The sequence below is a fragment of the Prorops nasuta genome, unplaced genomic scaffold (assembly GCF_024137725.1).
Source record: "Prorops nasuta isolate Cenicafe-Biocafe unplaced genomic scaffold, Cenicafe_Pnas_1.2 PNAS00003, whole genome shotgun sequence".
NCBI classification, from domain to species: domain Eukaryota; kingdom Metazoa; phylum Arthropoda; class Insecta; order Hymenoptera; family Bethylidae; genus Prorops; species Prorops nasuta.
The window spans coordinates 5,355,247-5,376,616 of record NW_027116800.1 but is presented as its reverse complement, the minus strand read 5'-3'; the positions used below and the strand labels follow the sequence as shown (position 1 = coordinate 5,376,616).

Sequence of the window (21,370 nt, the reverse complement as noted above, 5' to 3'; positions counted from 1 at the left end):
TACTAATGATGAATTCAGAAAGAAGCAAACAGTCTTAACGATCAGTAGGAAGAGAAAATTTAAGTCATGTGATCCTTGACTTCAATAAGTTGGTCGGGTATACACATCGAATTATGAAAAAAAAACTGTAGAAATCGTTTATCATGCATTTACAGACGTTTGTACATCAATAAAAACGTTTTTTGGTTAATAATATTTTAGAAATAATGTAAAAATATAAAAATCAGACAGCGTTAAGCTGGCCGGACATTGATTGTTTTTCTTAAAATGCGGTGCCATATCGATTAAAAGTCGTTTGTAGTTTCCAAATATTAAAGAAAAAACGTTTATTACTTAATAGTTTTGAAGAAAAATAAAAATAAAATGTTTATCATTTTTTCCAAAAGCACGTGTGTAGATTATACTTTATTTTACGATTATAAAATAATATTGATAGTAAACGTTTATTAGGCGTTCGTAGATGTTTGTTTTACATCAAAAAAACCTTTTTTCAATTAATTATTTTCGAAAAGATTGAAAAACAAAAAAGTGTAAGTTTAGCCGAATATAATAAGGTCTGTTCTTTTTCGTTGCACTATCGAACTGGTGCGCAATTAATTGTTTTCTCACTCCAACTCATTGCACTAGTGCAGTAATGCAGCGAAGAAGAACAGACCTATAGTCATTTGCTGCAATTGCTGCTTAATTACAAAGGGCGCTTTCCATTTAGGCTAAAAATCGACACAAATGTATAGTTTGTGTGATATGCAACCCTTATAACAGCACAGAGCCAACTTAAAGTCGACTTAAAGGTGGCATCCTTTGAGTCTGCGTCGACTCAAAGTTAACTTTTTTTTTACTTTTTGTTAACCTTAGGATGACTTTAAGTAGGCAAATGTCCCAAAATAACTGTCAACTATATGCCGACTTTTGAGAGTCAGCTTAAAGCCAACTTGGGAATGTCAGCTGAAAGTCGACATTTTAGAGTCGATGGAAAGTCGTCTTGGCAAGGTCAGCTTAAAGTCGACATTGTGGAGTCAGCTTAAGGCTGACTCTGAAAAGTTAGGTTAGGGCTATGGCACACAAAAAAACTTAAGCAATTAATGTACACTGACATAAGACATTCATCGAATCTGCTCGTGAAGAATGGCCTACTAGATTTGTAACTAGCTGGACAGCTTCATTGGGGTATCATATGTCTTTCTCTCTCACTCTTATGCTATTAGACAGAGAAAGAAGAAAATTCTTACTATATACCATTTTATCCTGAGATGATATACTTTTGACAAAATTAAGACGATCAACCGTTACACTCGAGTATATGCAATTTACCAGATTCTCCTTATTCTCCCCACCACGACTCCTATACGTCACCGTGACGTCATCTGACGTCACCGTGACGTTTCACGCTTTGGTGAGAACTAGAGACCTGAACTGTCCAGCTAGTTACAAATCTAGTAAGGCCATTCTTCACGAGTAGATTCGATGAATGTCAGTTACATATGTTATACATACCACTTTGTGTCGGTTTGTTTTGTAGGCTATTGAAAAGCATCCAGACCGTTTGTTCCTTTTCGCTGCACTATCGAACTAATGCAATTAGTTGAAATAAGACAAAAATATATATGTTTTCTCCACTCTAACTTATTGCACTAGTGCAGCAAACAGCGAAAAAGAACAGACCTAGAATCATCATAACTGCTTTTTCAATCTGCGAAAAATATTTTTAATATGATTGGCTAAATTGAAATGTCATTGACTGTTCAACCAATCATTTTGAATGCTTTTCGCAGTGCTCAGTGAAAAAGAACCGATCTGACAGTTGGCATTTTCCATTGTAAAGTACAGAGTGAAGCTAGCCGAACCACACACAATTTCGTTCCCCACTGTGTACATACATACATACTACCACCAATACCACTACCCATCACCTTCCCCTGCAGTTCCCTACCAACCAAACTCGCTGTTCGATTATTGAGTTGCATTTCATGGAAGTATCTGAAAACGACTGAAACTAACTTTTTATCCATTGATTTTCGTACTGCGCAAGAACATGAAAGAAGAAAAACAGCAAGTATATACATGATCACGAATACTACAGTTTTACTTTTCGTAAGAATTTTATCAATGACTCTATATAATCTTAACTTACTTTTAGTTTTACTACCAAATTAAAATTTTATCAAAATACGTGCAAGCGTCATCACGCCTAGTCCTATGTTACTTAGTAGCTATGCTGAAAATTCCGCAAGTATTTATCAACAATTACTAATAAATAATGGACTGACTTGTTGGGTAAATATATATAACTTATTAAATATTTAAATTAATGTAGTTTTCTGTGTAAAGTTGTTATCTTTTTTAATTAAATAAGTGAAGAGCTTTTAATAACTTAATATCCGTGCAAAGAATTTAGCAACTAATTTTTTAGTGTTGCAAAACAATGATAATAGTAGAAATAATTTGGTTGTTAAAAGTACTGTCATATATTCTTTTTATATTTTAGGCTATTTCAGGACAAAATGGTGACAACAGGTTCTATGGATTATCAACATCTCTGCAAGGATGTAGAGGATGAAATAGAGGGTCTTAATGATAGATTAATACAATTATTATCCACTCCGGACACATCCAAATTTAAAGGAGACAATGTTGATAGAACTAAGTCACCTAGTGACATAAATTTGGATAAGAGCAAAGAGGATATAAATATAGCACCATCATTAAGTAACAACTGTACATTATCTTGCATTGTTCATGATAGTCCTATAAGCTCTCCAGCTGTACCAAAATACAAATCTATCAACGTGGATACTCTTCCTCCGATTGGTGTATTTTGGGACATTGAAAACTGTCAGGTTAACATGAAGCTTAGTCAGTGGTATTATATTTTCAAAAAACTGAATTTTCAGTCCTTAGTCTGATAGAATTTTCCTTTTCTAGAACTTATTTATTGATAGTGCTAGAAGAAAATTCACCTAATTAGATAAGAAAATGAAAGCATGATTAAAATATTTAAGAGAGTTTGCTGCTATCTTTACATAATATTTGTTTTTTAGGTTAATATTTTTCTTATTATTGTAATTAGGTACCCAAAGGGCGATCTGCTATTGCAGTTACACAGGCCATCAGAGAAAAATTTTTTACTGGCTATAAAGAAGCAGAGTTTATGGTAGTATGCGATGTTCAAAAAGAAAGTAATCAAATAATGCAAGAATTAAATGATGCTCAGGTTTGTTAATTGAATAATAAATATAGTTTAACTCTATGTATATATACAGAACAGAAATAATGTTATACATATTTCACAGGTAAATTTAATACATGTTGCTGCAACTTGTAAGAATGCAGCAGATGAAAAACTTAAGCAGTCTATCAGAAGGTTTGCTGATATCCATGGCAGCCCAGCTGCTATAATCCTAATATCTGGAGATATAAATTTTGCTGCTGATCTTAGTGATTTAAGGCATAGAAAAAAAATTCATATTATTTTATTACACAAAAGTAATACTTCCAAAGCATTAATACTATGTGCCAATGAGCATTACGATTTTATGTCACTTGCAAAGCCATTGCCATCAAGAACTCCATCAAAGGTCAGTAAAATGCACAATTCTAAAAATAATAAAAATAACTTCATAAAAATTTTTGTACCAGCATTCATAATGGATGAATTGCTATGTATAATTGCTGCAATAAATATATCAAATAATTTTAATAAGTTTTTCTCATTTCCAAAGATATGCTGATATTTTTCTCTTGTTTCATGTGTTTTCCTTATTCCATTTGTTGTTTTGTATCAATGTAGTAATTTTTGTGTTAATTGTCTAAACCTGTAATGATCCTTTCAGGTTTCGGAATCCTGTGACCTTTTAGTTTGTAATCTTCCTGAAGACAAGGATGTTGTTATTATTAAAAGACGTCTTAAACAACTGTCTGAGAATTGTGGAGGTAGAGTTTTGGAAATTCAATCAAGCACTGCCATTATACGATTTACAACTGAGATTTCAGCAGACAGGTATATAGTATAAAAAGAAATGATAGCTTTTAAACTAATTATTCTAATTCTATAGGTAATTGATTTCTTGTTCAAAGTAAATTTAATAAAGAATTTTCAAAACTTGAATGAAAATAGAATCGGAGTTATTGGCAAGAATTTAAATATCGCGCACAGTTGACAGTTTGCTTGGTCACTAGTTTCTTATTGGATTTGGGGTTTATTGTTGTTACTCTCTGTTATTCTCACATCTATTGGCCGCTAATGGCACAAGAACATTGTGTTTTAAACAGTCGCGTGCGGTGTAACGAACTTGCTGCTACAAATCAATCCTTGTACAGAAATTTTCGTAGATTTCAATAAGGTTTTACACGTGATTATTTATATAACTGCATGCTTTAATCAATATTATTTTGTAAAGAATTCGATTGTTATTTATTGTTTTATTTATTTGTAATACATTTTATTTGTAATACATTTTATTTATCTTCTAATCGCGTTTTAATGTTGGGTAAGTCTAAAATAATCACAATTTTTACTTAAAATTCTTTTTTTATTTTATCATTATCAAACCTTATTTAATTATTGATTACAAATTTTAAGTAAATAGAGATATATATACATGTGACTATATTATGTGCTTGCAAGGTCATTTTAAAGTTTCTAAGTCCATTGTACTCATGACACTGCTGTTGCTTAATAACACGACGATTTTTTTTATAAAGGGCTCAGAAACGTATGGAAGGTGCAGATGTTCTTGGTTCAAAGATTACTGTAAGATCAAGAAAAGATAAAGTCAATTCTTGCAATAAGTCTCAAGGTATATATTTAAGCATCTTATTTACGAGTTTAATTGGTCTATCCGTTGAGGTCATTTTTTTTCATTATCTACCTTACATTATTCAAATTTAAATCATTTAAACGTTTTGATTGTTCAGGCATTCGTAATCGTGCATCTAGTGAATCTGAGATTCTGGCTAGTTCTTCTAGACAAATGTATGGAGCAAGTGCCTCTATCGCGGGTGCAAGAACCCTTCAAGTACCATACTATCAATCATCATCCCCTGTTGTTGGAAATTATTCCTCATGGAATGGTGTGAGATGCACGGCAGTTAATCCTTCAGGGTGACTTTTTTAATTTTGTTTAACGGAAAACAATGAGTTTTATAAAAATGATGAAAATCCGAGATAGAGCTCTTGAGTCAAAGGTTGATAAATTATTGTCCCTGCAGATTCGAGCAGTGAAATTTTAAAGCTTTGATCTTATCTGATACAAAATTTAGTAATTTATTACTTTCGATTTTTGCTATCATGTCTTTATTTAGTAATTTTCTTTAACGTTTCAGAATGATACAGCCTCCCCCCATTTTTTGCGGTAGATCATACGTAAATAGCAATGATTCATCATTTAGTAGAAGTTACAACGAAGCTAGAGCTCAATCACCGGCTGTTTGGCAATCTCAGCAACTAGGCTGTATGTGGGAAGAACAATATAAAGTATGATATCTTCATTTCACTGTTAAATGGAAAGCTTTTCACGGTTAGAATAATTAAATCAACTATTTTTTTCAGTCTGAAAAAAATAAAGTTTCGGGTAAGCGTTTGCAGTCCTCACAAGCTCGTGATAATATCAGTTATGGAGCACGTTCTCGAACTCCTGAAGATTTTAAAAAAGTTAGAATAGTACACAGTTCCTTTACTCATTCATCCGAGCGTCCTAATTCGAGACAGTGTTACAGCTCATTAGCCGCCCCATCAAATTGCAATGGAAATGGTAAAAAAAATATTGTCTTATGTAAAAAATAAAGAATTTGTTCATTATCTATAAAAAATACTTAAAGAAAGTTTGCTTATTCTATAGCTTTTGTACAACAAAACTTATTTAAACGTCGAAGCCCATCACCACTATATGGAGCACGAGACCGAGATCAATGGAATGGACAGGTAAACATAGCCTCTATATATATTTTAATTGTTTTGAGATCTTGCATCTTTACTCTTAATTTATAAATGCCATTTATTTTTCTAGAAGCAATCAATAGCCCCTCATAACAATAGAACAGTTTCACCTTATGGAAATAATTCTGCACAAACAATGAGCCAGAATAGCCATATAACTTCATTTAATCCTAGTGATGCCGAGAACGAAGAAATAGAAGTAAGTAATAGATATAAGCTTTTTTTATTTTATTGATATACTTATTTATTACAAATATGTTATTGCAGAAATTCTTTAATCCAATTAATAGCCGAGTTTTGAGCAATTCATCTAATAGTACGTATTCACCAATTGAATTACAAGTAACAAATCTAGATCAAAATATCGAGCCCAAGGAAATGAAACGCATTTTGTCTTCAGTTTTTATGGAACATGTAACTGTAAGTATAACGCTATTTACTCAGTTGATCAAGTAACATTTTACTGATACGATTTGATTTTGTGAAATTTGCAGGTTCTACATGTCTCTGTTTTCATTCAATCGGATGGAAATGTAGCAGCTAGTGTAAAAGTTCCTTCTCTACCCGACGCACAGTACGCCATCTCCCAATTGCACCGTAGTAAAATTGGCTACAGACGAATTTTAATATCGTATGCCCATACCGGTGGACCAAACCCTCAATTGATCCGAGCACAAATAGTGATGCTATTGCAGGAAGTGCCAGGACACAAACTGCCTCTCTTCAAGTTTCGTGAAATGTACGAAAGTCGTTTTATGATTTCAATTAGCGTCTCAGAATTGTACAAGATGAAGGATGTTTGTTCGATCACCGAGGATCCTAACGGTAGAATGGTGTCCTTGAATCCCGATCACCGAAATACTCCTTCACCGTGCTTTAATAATCCGGCCCAAGTACGTATAACAATTACATTTAAAATCTATCTTATTGATTAATTACAACGATAATTTGTGATGACAATTGATGGCCGAGTCTGAACATCCCTGGATCAAGTAGAGCATTTAAAGTTCCTTTTTCTAGGAAATTGTTATGATCATATAACCAAAGCGATATTTACTGAAATATAAAATTTAAATACACATTATCAGTCATAATAAAACAATTTGAGTAATATCGTTCATATATATTTGTTTTAGGAAGGGCATATCGAATTACCTTACTGTACAGTTCACACACCAAAACCATGGTCTGACAAAGGTTGGGCTGAGCAAGAAATGGCATCATTACCAAATGTGAGAATTTCTTTAAAAATACTTACTCCGCGAATTCATCAATTATTATCAACTCATTATGGAAGTCTACCATTACCAAGGTTTTTATTTATCTTAAAAATCTATCTAAATATTTTTTATTGTTTTGTTTATTTTATTTGTATTTGTTTACACTTTAGTTTACCTCATTGTTATGAAGCTGAATTTAATGAAAAATTACCAGTAATCGAAGAAGGTGTTCCTTTGGAGCACCTAGTTTCTTGTATGCCCTCGATTGAGTTAAGGCAAGGAAGCGGCAGTGTTAAGCACATTTATTGGTCAGATAAGAAAAATTCTGATGATAGTCATGAAGGTAAATATTTTTACGGAATAACAAAAATATTCCATAACGCAGTCTATTATTCAAATAAATTTGGTCGGTTCGTTTGCTTTTTTCTAGATAATAAATGTGTTAGTCCACCACTTGCAAACCAACTAGCATTATTTAGTCGAGAACTGGTTGATTTGTTGAAAACTGCACCACACACACAGTTACCTTTTAATAGATTCATTCCAGCTTATCATCATCATTTTGGAAGGCAATGTAGAGTGGCTGATTACGGATTCACTAAATTAATTGACTTACTGGAAGCTCTCACGCACACCGTGCAGGTACCAATAAATTTTTATTTTTCTTAGAAAAGGTTAAATAATTCTAAATTTACTCAGGACGGTAATTGAATAATTCACTGAGACTTTAGGTAATGGGAGAAGGCAATAAGCGTGTTGTTACACTCTCTCACCGAGCACAAGTACGTCGCTTTACTTCCGACCTTTTACGAGTGTTAAAATCGAAGGCAAGTAAAAAGGTCGCTCTCTCGGAATTTCCAAGCTTTTATGCTAGAGTAATATGTAAGGAATTTTAATAATATGACGAAATAGGAGCCTAAGGTCTTGTTTTAAAATCATTTGGTTGTTTTACATTGCAGCTAAACCATGGGATGTAGTAGATTATGGGGTTTGTGAGATAGATGATATTCTCAACGAAGTGTCCGAAAATACTGTCGTAGTAACAGATATGCCTAATGGAGATAAAATGATTGCTATTCCAAAAAGGGAGCAAACTCCGGAGGAAGTGGAACGTACGAAGCAGTTCGCGATAGAGGTATGTTTTTATTAAATCTTTATTTCTTCGAATGCTGTTGAAAGTCAATAAATTGACCGAAAACGTTTTTATACAGGTTGTAGAATTGTTAAAGCACGCTCCTCAGTGTAAAATGCTGTTTAACAGATTTGTGCCATCCTATCATCATCATTTTGGACAGCAATGTCGAGTTTCCGACTATGGTTTTACCAAGTTGATAGAGTTATTCGAAGCTATTCCCGATGTAGTTCAAATTGAAGACGCGGAAGATGGGGAAAGACAAATTAGTCTAACCGAAAAAGAGGGCCTTAAAGTTTTGGGCGAACAAGTATCGAAACTAGTGACTCGAGGGAATGGTTCCCTTAAAGTAGCAAACATTTCACAAAATTTTTCCTGGCAATATGGTTATGCGCTACGTCCAGAATCATTTGGGTGTGATACTTTATTGGAGCTTATGTTCAAGCTCGGTAATTATGTTAAGGTGACAGAAACTTCAATGGGCCATGTAATTATTGCTGCAGATAAAGCATATCAGCAGCACATCATGTTGCTTTGTCGCCGAATATTCATTGATCAGCCCCAGTACAGAATGCCTGTTACCCAATTTCTACAATTATTCTCTCAGTATTACTCAAAACCATGTAACCTAGAGGAGCTCAAAAAAGATTTTTCTCATGTAGTTCAGGTGATTATTATATTAATTAATGTGATATTTGTACCTTAACTTTCATTTCATCGATTTTGCTTTCAAAAAATTAATAACTAAGGTGTTTTAGCCAATAGGGTCTATTTGTTCATAACATCGAGAGCAAAATTGAAGAAAATCAAGGTACATACATGAAAATAAAATTATTTAAATACATTTTTTTCACAGTTTATCACAATAAATAACGAGCAGTTCATAGAGCTTAGTCCATTGGAGTGTTTCGCTTGCAATTTGTATCGTGTAATGGTGAATTTTAGCGGCAAATTAAATCTTACCAACTTCTCTACTGCTTATTTGTCAGTGATAGGTCAACCGTGCAGACCTTCTCAATGTGGATTCTCTTCAATATTAGCACTGTTACAAGCATTGCCTTGTACAGTCATAATTAAAGAGGCACGACACAAGAAGAAATTTATTTATTTAAATAAAAAGTTATTCGCCAATGTTGGAATGTCGTTACCAACAATGTATACTTCTGGTTCTTCTTATCATGACACAGATTCTAGTAACGAATCCTGCGAAAGTGATTCGTCTACTCGTATCGCAGCATCTAGCTCTACCATGTTACAAGAACATGGAAAATGGCTAACACAGGTTAATGATAATTCGTGGAACCAGCAGAATAATTTGTGGCCTCACGACACTAATGATCACTGGAAGACATTAAAGAACTCTAATGATCAACAAAATTGGCCTATGCTTGAAACTGGCAGTGAGATTTTACTCAAAAGTTTAATTAGAACGCCTATAATGCACTGTTTTCCACCACCTCCACCAAAACCAGATTCTCCACCAGAAAGCCTCGATCAAAATCAATGGAAATGCTCACTTTGGACTGCACCAATTACGTTTACATATTCCGAGGAAGATCATCCTACTAATGTAGATGTAAGTATATAAATTATATATCTCGCATATATATAGTAAGGTCGCTTGTGATTGTTGTACAATTAAAGCAAAAATGAATGGGAATTGATTTTAGGTACCACCTCTAACTTTACCTTCTTCTTGGAATCAAATAATATCGGATAACGGAACATCCAATCTATTGTCACCAACAAAGAATTTGCTACCGGCTGCGGCAAATCCCTTAAATCCACGTACATCACCCTATTACCCTGGCAAACGCTCCATGGTTATAGCGCCTCATCCTTCCGAATTGCCTCTCCCTTCTATGTCTTTGACTCCTAAAAAGAAGAGCGCAAAGCTCGCTCATAGCCTGACTGATAATGATGATAACACAGAAAGCTCCATTGAGAACATGAGTCTAAACCATCCTGATGATTACAGTACTGAAAATGAACTAGAAAATGCCAGTAAGCAACGTAAGTATACTTATTATCATTATTGGGCAACCCAATTTCATTAACGGGTGTATCGTTTGTGTTTAGTTTTTACAGGGAAACGCTTAGCTGCCCAATTCGATCAGCCTATCAAATCATGAATTTGTAGATTCTCAAATATTATTAAAGATTACTTGCTTTTATCTCATTTCAAAAAGGAAATGATGATCCTTCCGTCTTGTAGACCTTGCGTCTGTGTATATACAGTGAATAATTGTAAAGGAGAAGGAATTGTATAATGAATTTTCATTGGATTAGCGTAAGCTTTAAATTGAGCGAACATACAAATTGATCTTTTAAGATTTCCTTCTATTATGTTTAAAAGAATCGTATAAGTTTTTGCTGTTAATTTTGATAGGATAATAAGATAAAGCACCATTAGCGTGTATTATCTTTATTTTTCTTATTGTTATTTTATTATTATTATTCTCCAGAGTTCATAATACATTTTAATTCGATTTAGGTTTAATTCGCGAAAATAAAATTGGAAAACTCAATAATGAAAATATATTCGTGGCTGGCTCTAATAAATAATACGAAAATATGTAAGTAGAGTTTATACAGAGTGACAAGTACTGATGGCGTTATACAAAGCAGGCAAAATAATTTTCTGTGATGTAGAAGTAAGAAATCATGTACATAACATGTACATCAGTCTGTAAAGATAAGGTTCTTTATTCTTTATCTGTGTCTTTAGCTATGCCATTTTTTATCTTTCCTTTTGCACAAACTCATCAGTACAGGTTTTAAGAAAAACCTTTCTACTTAATTCTACTTATACTTCTTGTAACAATCACATCAGAAACTGGAAGTACAATTTTGATATTACAAGTAGGAATATTATACGTATTGTACTGGTTTTTAAAAAAAGAAAACATTAATAATGTTGATGGAATAATCTCGGAGGAACAAGTTGAAAGATTTTTATAAAGAATCATTGAAGATTTTTGCTCGGGAGTTGATATTATAGTAACATGTATCGCTCGATTTTATTGAAGAAAAGACAAAGAATATGTGTATAAATATGTGAATTATCTAGAATCATGTTTAGTTAAAAATTTTCTTCTTCCGATGAACACTGTTTCAGTGTTTCTAATTGGAATATATAGAGGAATGTTTTTTTAAGTAATCTGCTGTTGCATTAAGTACAAAATACACGCGGTAACGATAATGATCTCGTATTTTACTAGAATAATTACGTATATTTTATTAATAGCAAATACAATGAGTTCTGCAAATGTGAAGTAGCAGAACAGAGAGAAAAAAATATTGTACATATTATTCGCGAGCTAAATCAATCAGGCGATCATTTTAAAAACTTTTACGTTTGGTACATTACAGAAATCAAGTCGTTGCGTATTATCGACAATATGATTATTGATTAAAGAAAGGAATGAAATAGTTTATGGACAAACGTAGAATTGACTATCTATCTCTCTGCGAATATAAACATTACTTGTTAATTTATTAGTAGCATAAATTTTGTTATATGTTTAATATTTATTTTGATTTTAGATTTACTAGAAAATAATATATAATGATTTATATTTTTTATTAGTTTGCAATATATTCTGTATATATACAACATGAAATGAACTGTGTATATTCTGTAATAATATTAAAAAAAATGCTGACACATAGTGGCATACAAATTAAAGATGAAGCGATTAATAAAACATTGTACACAGAAAGCAGAATATCAATTGCACATGATTTTAATTCATAACAATTAAAAACAATTTGTAAAATATGAATCATTATTTAAAAAACTTGAAAGCAAGTGTCTTAAATTGGGTGTACGCATAGCTTTAGAGATTTTGTATTTATTGCACAATAAAAATGAAAATAAAGAAACAAAAAATAGAATTGGCAGAATAATTGATATTAATAATTGTAATAAAATAAATAAATATAAGCTTTTAATTTAATATTTTATTCTACTAGACTTATTATGTACATACATTTGCTATTATAATTGCTTCATTATCAAACTGTTTAAAACCTCTCAAAATTAATACGATTGTACTCCCTCATTACATCTTCAGTGACAATCTTCTTAGGATCATTGGGACTACCGACCTTGCCGTGTCTTCTTTCCCATGCCAATCGGTTTTGCTGTTTAGCAAGTACTCTTTCTGCAGTTAAAATTGCTAATTCACCATCTGAAATTTGTAATGCCAATTACACATTGCAAATTATTAGCTTTACAAGAGACACAAAAACAAGTAACTCTACCAAGTATAATACTCACATTTGATATAAAAGTTATTCACAGCCTGATCATAAATGGATTTCAAGACAATACATTCATCTCTATCGGATGATTCTACTCCTTTGTGAATTATGCATAATTCATAACGATTCCTTAATATTTTTACGATGTTGGAATCAACAGCACTGTAAGCCAAAAATGTAGTATTATATATATAGTAAATAAAAATGAAGTAATAAAGCTATTAAAATGATTATTGCATTACTGGTCACGTAGCATTTGTTTGTTAGCTTCATATCTACAAAGATATTCATCGTAAGTACAATCATTTATAAGTGGTACACGACGATATTGCCTATGGAACCATGGATGATTTTTTTGATTTGGTTTTACTATCTTCTCTGCAAAATAAAAAATAACATAAATTTTATAAATCGGAAAGAGGGTTGTCTTCTCACTAAGGAGAAGCTATAATTATTTCAATGTAAAACAAGAGATAATTAGTTCAATTTAAATACGATTAGGTAATACCTCGTACGAAAGTCACTGGACCGTCTAGGACGTTGTAAAGACCATTAAAGAAATGATCAAGTATATTTTCTGGCATCTTTTTAGAACTTGACTTGACTGTAACTATTTGCCTTAATAAATTCTAACTTTTATAACAACACTTTGACAGAAAAATTTAACGTTACAATAAACATGATCAAAAGTTCATTCAGCCATTTTGCTCAACTTAACTTACCTTTAAAAATAGAGGTTAGGCTAGGTGGCTAGGTCTATCAGGTCATTATCTAAAAAAACATGCATAATTTTATGTATAATTCATGTTAAAAGTTATTTAATTGTTAAAGAATACAGCTTTGAGTAAAATAAGAAGTTATACTAAAAATAATGGCTATATTTTGTAATTTGAAATTTTCTAACTAGGACGAGATATTATACTAGGGTATTTCTATTTAAAATGATGGCAGATGGCAGTTGATAGCACTGAATGGTCATGTATAAAAATCGTTTCCGCACCAGAGATTCTTCCATTTTCTCCATTAGTGGCAGAATGGTAAGACGTTTGTTTGATCCATTTATATTTAAGTAATCCTTAAACAATCTTCGCAAATAACAATACTGAAATAACTGTTAAATACTCTTTGGTATAAATGTTTTAATATTTTTTATCTTTTATTGCACATTTAACTATTATTTTCATTGTTAAGTTTTAAGCATATGCTTGTTTCACTTTGAGACACGTTGCAATGATGATATTACGCTACTGTTTATGGTTATTTTCCCTAAAAGTCTTGAGGAAAAAATTCTAGGGCGGTCTGATGATATTTGTTAAAATAAAATTTTTAATATTTATAATTATTTTTTTATGACTAAAGAGTATTTTTTTAACAGTCTCACCGGAAATTCAGTGCTCCCCGTCATGGGTCCATGGGCTTTTACCCAAAGAAGAGGTCTCAAAGACATAGGGGTAAGGTAAAGGCTTTTCCAAAGGATGACCCTAACAAGCCTGTTCATTTGACTGCTTTTATCGGGTACAAAGCTGGTATGACCCATGTGGTCCGTGAGCCTGACCGTCCTGGATCAAGTAAGCATCTTTGCATAATTACACTTATTTTTAATATTTCTCTGTATGTTCTTGAACAAAACATTGTGCCACAAAATTGGTGGCCTATCTAAACAGTCTAATTAAGGAAGAAACTCAGAAAATAATGGTAAAGTCTTAGTAATTGAAAATTTTTTAATGAATAGGCTTACATTGGCCAAGAATGCTAAAGTTATCTGTTGGCTAACTAGTAGACTCATTAATACACGGATTTATTATAAATGAATTCTATAGGTTTTTATGATGAAACTGACTCCTAATATGATATAAATATGACTAATTTTAGTAGTATTTATTTTTTAATTAAGGTAATAAATTAAATCCAAATATAGTTGTGACTATGTTGTGTTAGGATTAATTTTGTTCGTTAAAGATTTGTGTAGTTTATTTATAGAACTTATAATCCTAAAGGGAAGAAATTATGTAGATCTAACTTTTTCTTATTAACCTAATTAAGCATGTTCTAATTTTTTATATTTTATAGTACTACATATTGTATCTTTAGAAGAGAATTATCATTTGGCTTTTTGATGCTCTGCTGTTATACAGAGTCTATCAGTTATAAAGCATTTCAGGACATAAATACAAGAAGATGCGTGTCTATATGTAACTCTTAGAAACATTAAAAGCTTGTATAAGTTCTTTCTGAAAGAAACTGATAAGAAGTTAAGGAAGAATTTTATAAAAACTTAAGATATATCTGATACTTGCAGAGATACGATTTGTTCTTGTATTTATGTTTTAAGGTATTTTAACTTATGAACCTAGCATATAGAATCAAGGTATTTACCAATTGTGATATAATTTTGCAAACTAACAAATAATCTTATGGACCTTGGTCTATTGTTAGATTACTCAATCAGGAAATTTTATTTACTATTTACTAGAAAACTAAGGCTGATATCTAAAAGTTTTATAAGAATTATCTTTATTAAAATTCTTTCCTTAATTTAGATTTTTAAGATTACCAAAATTTAGAATGTTCTGTATACTCGTTAAATCTTGGATATTCAAAATTCGACATTAACAGTGCTTGATAGATGCAGCAATGCATTGGTTGAGTATTGTATTGTGGTTATGGAGCTGTTTGATTTTGTGCAGTATGTTCTTCACCACAGTGTCGTAAAACATTTCCTATCGTAGTTTCTATGAAATGGGAAAGCAGGTATATTCCATAAACTCTTTGTAGCCCATTGGGCTGTGACCACTGAGACAAACCATGCCTGGTACAGTCCAACAATAAATATTTATTTTTGCCACTTACTGTTATTGGAAATATTTAAGCTATACACAAGATTCCTTCAGAAATTAATTAACATTCTTACTTATAGAGGTAAACAAGAAAGAGATGGTGGAAGCGGTTACCATTTTGGAAACTCCACCAATGATTGTTGTTGGAGTTGTTGGCTATATCGAAACTCCACATGGCCTACGTGCTCTGACAACAGTTTGGGCAGAGCACTTGTCAGAGGACTGTCGTCGGAGATTTTACAAGAACTGGTAAGAATCATCAGAATTACAAACATCTTTGAAGTAGATTAGAAAGAATAATGTATAAAATGTAGAATGTTGAATAAATTTACTAAACACTGAAAATCAGCTCTCCGCTCGATAGACGAGAGTTTACCTGGAAATGGCCAAATGTGTTAAATTGCTGGTCCAGAAATATGTTCGGTTTCCGCTCATTACGATGAGACCGGCATATATTGCAGGATTATTGAAGAACGTATAGACACAGAAAAGAATTTTGCGCAGGTATAAGAGTAAGAAGAAGGCGTTCGCTAAAGCTTCCAAGAAGTGGCATGATGACCTTGGTAAGAAATCTATTGAAAAAGATTTCAAGAAAATCATCAAGTACTGCAAAGTCGTCAGAGTTATTGCTCATACTCAAGTAATTGTTATTTGTTTTAAAATTTTTGATTTATAATTAATATATGTGCATTAGTTACTGATTGCTAATTTTATGATCAGATGAAGCTGTTGAGGCAACGTCAGAAGAAAGCTCACATTATGGAAATTCAACTAAATGGAGGAACTATTGAACAAAAAGTACAATGGGTACGTGAACATCTCGAAAAACCAATACCAGTTAGCAATGTCTTTGGTCCTGATGAGATGATTGATGTAATCGGAGTCACTAAAGGAAAAGGATACAAAGGTATAAAGAAACGATATTTTTTTAAAAACAGTCGATGGTGTTTGTGTGATAATTTTGTCTTGCTAGTTTGGGTAATATGATGATCAAGCATTGACGTGCAATTATCTGATATTTTTGACGATATACAATGCTGCCTTCCTACTGAAGCTGTTAATGGAATGCTATTACACACAAAAAATATATTTTGAGCTTATTTGTATATCTGTTTATTCTTTAACTTTAAGGCGTTACTTCTCGTTGGCATACAAAGAAATTGCCGAGAAAGACGCACAAGGGTCTGAGGAAGGTCGCTTGTATTGGAGCATGGCATCCAAGCAGAGTCTCATTTACCGTAGCTCGTGCCGGTCAAAAAGGGTATCATCATCGTACAGAGATGAACAAAAAAATCTACCGTATTGGTCAAGGGATCCATACTAAGGATGGCAAGGTAAATTTTTATTTTATAACAATGCATTGAGCCTTCATCCCTATAGCATTATGTTTTATTTATAATGTTCTTTCATATGAAGGCAATATAAAATGCTATTTCATAGTACCCATTGATCCAGATTTTCATTATCTTTGGGTTTCCCAATATGCAACAGTTTCTATCCATCTATTTTCCTTGGTGATATATATGACTTAACTTAATTTTTTCTTTGTAGATCATTAAAAACAATGCCTCCACTGATTACGATTTAACTGAGAAGAGCATCACCCCAATGGGTGGTTTTCCACATTATGGGGAAGTCAACAATGACTTCATTATGATTAAGGGATGCTGCATGGGACCGAAAAAGCGTGTGATCACACTTCGAAAGGTAATTAGGGCAAAGATATAAAAATTGTTGGTGTTCTTTTGTTGAGAACTTGAAGTAATTAATATGATGAGTCAGTAAGAGCCTAAATGTTTCAATGATATTTCTGTGATCGTGAATGATAGGACTGAGATTTAAAAATTTTATTTGTTTAGTTTTAATTGAAATTTACAATTCAACTAACAAAAGAATTGTTTCAGTCACTCTTGGTACATACGAAGAGATCTGCTCTGGAGAAGATCAACCTTAAGTTTATCGATACCAGCTCCAAGTTTGGACATGGTCGCTTCCAGACAGCCGCTGACAAGGCACAGTTTATGGGTCAGCTCAAAAAAGACAGGATTCGCGAAGAACAAGCGCAGACTCTCTCTGCTACGGCTGCTCCACCAACTGCTGCTCAGTAAATTTATGTTGCTGAAAATACCGTTTTCAATAAAATGGGATCTTTGCGATAATTTAGTTTTCTTATTTCATTATTAGACCCTTTCTTCCAATTGAATATAGATCAGTTATCATTAACTTATATTTGAAAAATATAAACTTTAAATATATATTTGTAGGCATATTTCTAGTACAATAAAAATTATAATTGTTTTAGATGTTTTTTGTAATTTCTTGTGAAGACAAGTAATATATCCTTTTATGATAGTTATCGTTTTTCTTATCGAAGATTGGAAGTACAAAGAGGGGGAGGGAGGTGAAACGATGTTACATATATGAAGAGAGATCTCATTAAATGGTGGGGATGAGTAATCGCAAAGTAGTTGACTACGTCGCACGAACGCTGTCGTAATTAATTAAGTTAATGATTGAGGCCCTCGACGACGTTAGCGAATATCGAAGACGAGAAATTGTGTAGGATGAATGGCGCCGCAGCACTAAACTGGCTGCAGTGCTAGTGAAAACGTAAGTGCAACGGATTAATGAAACGAGAGAGAAAAATTGTGAGAGTTATTCGAAGAGAGGATGACACTCGTTCTGTTTTGCTCTCATCTGTTCATCCTCCTCGCATCAGGTAAACTTGATTAATTTCTTTTTCAATTTGCCTTATTTTCCTGGCCTTTAGCAAAATTTCTTTCTATTTTTTGTAGCTTATTCGTATCCTCAGAACACTCTGTTGAACGATGTGGTGGATACCGCGATGAAAGTCGTGTACAAAGTTGCCCAAGAGCCGGCGACATTCAATCTATACACAAGGTAAATGACTGTTAGGATTCAGGAAATTGCAATGTACACTTATGAATCGTTCATTCCATTTTCATCTGATTTCTATAATACTTCGTCTTGTATTATTCTCGTATTCGTCATCTGAGAAGAAGAAAATGAGTAGGAAGCATTGATTGAAAAATTCAAGATTTACAAAGTGAACGCGCCGAGATAAAGAGGAAACCTTCAGGGTCCCGTTCTGAACTTGTTATTTGTCGCATTATCTTCGCGTGGTAGGGCGATAACGAAGAATTAGTTGAATTTGTTCGAACCACTACTCTCCGGTGATCATATATAAGACTATAGAAAATAACTCTGCGCTGAAGTTCCAAAATTAATTTATCCGTAAAATGAATTTTTATCTCGGTCGATGATACCCACAATGCGACTGATCTATGAAAGTTGTCAGGTGAGATGAAATTTTTAACGGGAGAAAAACGGGAAAACAATGTCGAGCTACGGTCATTTTTCTTTGTAGGAGCTGCTTAATTGAGTAAGAGATTTCTCTGTTCGTTGGGTGTATTGGTTTTTGCATCGACACGCGCGATTGAAGAGCAACAGCGTTTATTCTATTCTCAGCGCTGACGCTCGATTTACTATCGTTCACGCGTTAATATCGTCACGTACACTTCTCTTCTTTCCTCTTTTTCATCTCTCGTTTTAACGGTCAATGCGAACGATTAATTCTTGACGCTGCGCCGTAAACCATCCGTAGCGAGCAACACTCTGCACTCTCGCTCGAGTCTTTGCACGGCCATCGTCCTTTTCGACAAGCCGAAATTCTCAGGCACAATTAATAAGTTACATGTAGAATGAGGAAACGATGGGAAACTGAATTCCACGAATCTTCTGACGAACATTCGATTCTGTCGATTTACAGGGAAAATCCATTCGGCGAGGAGCAGCTGTTTCTAAATAATACCGAAGTTCTGTATGCCTCTCATTTCAACGAGAGTCGACCGACCAAGTTTATCGTCCATGGATATAGCGACACTGGCAACGAAGCTTGGGTACGAGGCTTGATAGACGGTAAATCATTATTCGATTATAAGAATTTTCAGAAAGAGACATATTTGATGAAAATGGAACATCGCTGAGAGGGAAATGTGAAACGTCGGTATACATTCAACCGCGAGAGAAATTGAATGAGCATCAGGGTCAAGTCGTTTTGGTAAACACGGAATCGACGCTGCCAGGTCAAAAGGTCAATGTGATAACTAGCTAATTGATCGTTTTACAAATTTTTGCCTTGGCGAGTAGACAGCGAGTTCTTCGCAAATGTGTGGGACACAAAAAATAAAAACTAATTTTTCCCCTTTCCGCGGATGACGTACGCCATGTGGGCTGGCTGCTTCTATTTCATTGTTTACAATTGCCACGCGATTCATCGCGATTAATCTCACTCGCTTATATTGATTGGGCGTGTGTACATTTTTGATTTCATTGATTTCTCTCAATTGGGCAGCTTATTTGATCCACGAGGATGTGAATGTGATCGTCGTGGGTTGGGGTGTTCTTGCAGCCGACGTTTACCCAGTTGCCGCCAATAATACCCGATGGGTCGGTGAGTTTCTCGGCGACTTTTTGCAGTTCCTGAATCGAGAGTCCAATTTGGAGTACAAGGATGTTCATATCAGTGGGCACAGCCTGGGCTCTCACGTGGCTGGATTTGCCGGGGCTTACCTAGATGGACGAATTGGCAGAATAACAGGTGACTCTACATAAAACTTTCTTTTATTTCGACAATATCTACGCTCTATAGAGATCAATGGTAAAATTCTCCATTTCAGGATTGGATCCTGCGAGCCCGTTATTCGAGACGATATCAGGAATAGTGGATCCAGACTTTAGACTGGACCCAAGCGATGCACAATTCGTCGATGTGATTCACACTAGTGGTTCTGCGTTTGGATTCCTAGCTCCATTGGGCCATGCCGATTTTTATCCTAATAATGGCAAATTCCCACAACCAGGATGTTCCTTCTTCCCTACTACGAGTATATGCATTTCTTATATATACGTATAATTTCTCTGTTGTGTAACACTAACATGGAACAACATAAGACTAATATAATATATAATTTTTTACCGATTACTTAAAGCGTATTGCAGTCATTCAAGGGCACATCAGTTTATGTCCGAGAGTATAGGGAGTACAGCAGGGTTCAAAGCCAGAAATTGTGAGACTTGGGAGAAATATAAGGAAGGACATTGCGATTTTAATCCTGTTGTACTCATGGGCGAATATGCATCCACTTCGTAAGATACCTTTCTTTTATGTAATAAATATAACTATTCTTCGTTACGCACACATCTCTACGTTTAACGTACAAGCTGAATTCCTAATTTTTCTTTGTGTCTCAGGTTGAGAGGCAAATTTTATTTGTCCACCAATGATGCACCACCTTTTGCCATGAGCTGAAGCAACGACGACTACCAGCATTCCGGAATCCTATAATAAAATAATCAACACTAGTCATCTATTATACCTTAATTATTTATGCAACATCTTCATTGTCCGTATTTACCGATTAATTTAGATGAATATGGTAGTATATCACTGTAAAAAAGGTGTAAATTTACACAATTGAGCGATGGCCGAAAAGTGGGCACAATTGGATAATATAAATTTACATAGAAATGAAAATCACATTTACGTTAGGTATTATCCAAAATCAGGTGTAAATTTTCATTCTAAAAGTAAAATTAATATTGTTTGTATAAAAGTACGTAGACAAACGTACTAATAAAAAATTAAAATCCTAATACATAAATTTTAATGTATAAATTATAATAGCAATATGTAATATTACATTTTATGATTAAAAATACAAATTAGGCAAATAATTTTACTAGACTTAAAGAATGTTTTCTCATTATAAAATTTATATTTAATATTAGTACAAGTATTTTTATTAATTAACATTTAATTATTACAAATAGCATTGTAATGAATGGTGTAACATATGTGTAATTTTACATTAAATGAAATAATAAAAATTTTAATTCTTTAGCTTCTTTGTACAGATTTTTAATTATTTCAGTAATTGCCGAATTTGATTATGACCTA

General features: G+C 33.3%; 4 protein-coding genes across 8 annotated transcripts; 3 read left to right on the top strand and 1 right to left on the bottom strand.

Annotated features, from left to right (window-relative positions):
• Window positions 1-1,687: 1,687 nt before the first annotated feature.
• Marf1 (meiosis regulator and mRNA stability factor 1-like protein) lies at window positions 1,688-12,210 on the top strand. 3 transcript variants are annotated; one of them, XM_066747520.1, is made up of 23 exons: window positions 1,688-2,053; window positions 2,138-2,274; window positions 2,486-2,837; window positions 3,068-3,211; window positions 3,291-3,575; window positions 3,831-3,997; window positions 4,702-4,796; window positions 4,915-5,101; window positions 5,323-5,473; window positions 5,549-5,750; window positions 5,838-5,920; window positions 6,006-6,134; window positions 6,203-6,355; window positions 6,430-6,828; window positions 7,072-7,247; window positions 7,326-7,498; window positions 7,586-7,797; window positions 7,887-8,037; window positions 8,115-8,290; window positions 8,367-8,954; window positions 9,144-9,863; window positions 9,958-10,300; window positions 10,367-12,210. In XM_066747520.1, exons 3-23 carry the CDS (start codon window positions 2,502-2,504, stop codon window positions 10,417-10,419), a joined length of 4,923 nt encoding a protein of 1,640 aa, XP_066603617.1. In that variant the 5' UTR covers window positions 1,688-2,053; window positions 2,138-2,274; window positions 2,486-2,501; the 3' UTR covers window positions 10,420-12,210. The 3 variants fall into 3 exon arrangements, with proteins under 3 accessions (XP_066603617.1, XP_066603618.1, XP_066603619.1); XM_066747521.1 differs by lacking the exons at window positions 1,688-2,053; window positions 2,138-2,274 and having other exon boundaries at window positions 2,725-2,860; XM_066747522.1 differs by lacking the exons at window positions 1,688-2,053; window positions 2,138-2,274; window positions 2,486-2,837; ... (1 more) ...; window positions 3,291-3,575; window positions 3,831-3,997 and adding an exon at window positions 4,101-4,487 and having other exon boundaries at window positions 10,367-12,209.
• Window positions 12,211-12,230: 20 nt separating this feature from the next.
• ND-PDSW (NADH dehydrogenase (ubiquinone) PDSW subunit) lies at window positions 12,231-13,456 on the bottom strand. Of its 2 annotated transcripts, none has more exons than XM_066747587.1 (5): window positions 13,276-13,456; window positions 13,062-13,163; window positions 12,796-12,931; window positions 12,570-12,715; window positions 12,231-12,480 (listed from the first exon to the last, which is right to left on the bottom strand). In XM_066747587.1, exons 2-5 carry the CDS (start codon window positions 13,135-13,137, stop codon window positions 12,314-12,316), a joined length of 525 nt encoding a protein of 174 aa, XP_066603684.1. In that variant the 5' UTR covers window positions 13,138-13,163; window positions 13,276-13,456; the 3' UTR covers window positions 12,231-12,313. The 2 variants fall into 2 exon arrangements, with proteins under 2 accessions (XP_066603684.1, XP_066603683.1); XM_066747586.1 differs by having other exon boundaries at window positions 13,062-13,200; window positions 13,276-13,455.
• A 455-nt stretch (window positions 13,457-13,911) lies between these two features.
• Window positions 13,912-17,549, top strand: RpL3 (ribosomal protein L3). The gene is made up of 7 exons (XM_066747567.1): window positions 13,912-14,121; window positions 15,471-15,639; window positions 15,895-16,030; window positions 16,111-16,297; window positions 16,522-16,724; window positions 16,942-17,097; window positions 17,295-17,549. The coding sequence occupies exons 1-7, from the start codon at window positions 13,965-13,967 to the stop codon at window positions 17,496-17,498; spliced, it is 1,212 nt and encodes a 403-aa protein (XP_066603664.1). The 5' UTR covers window positions 13,912-13,964; the 3' UTR covers window positions 17,499-17,549.
• Window positions 17,550-17,849: 300 nt separating this feature from the next.
• On the top strand, window positions 17,850-21,313 carry LOC136786075 (pancreatic triacylglycerol lipase-like). Of its 2 annotated transcripts, none has more exons than XM_066747572.1 (7): window positions 17,850-18,109; window positions 18,186-18,291; window positions 19,181-19,329; window positions 19,823-20,011; window positions 20,091-20,297; window positions 20,403-20,559; window positions 20,665-21,313. In XM_066747572.1, the coding sequence occupies exons 1-7, from the start codon at window positions 18,061-18,063 to the stop codon at window positions 20,720-20,722; spliced, it is 915 nt and encodes a 304-aa protein (XP_066603669.1). In that variant the 5' UTR covers window positions 17,850-18,060; the 3' UTR covers window positions 20,723-21,313. The 2 variants fall into 2 exon arrangements, with proteins under 2 accessions (XP_066603669.1, XP_066603668.1); XM_066747571.1 differs by having other exon boundaries at window positions 19,766-20,011.
• The last annotated feature ends 57 nt before the right edge of the window (window positions 21,314-21,370 follow it).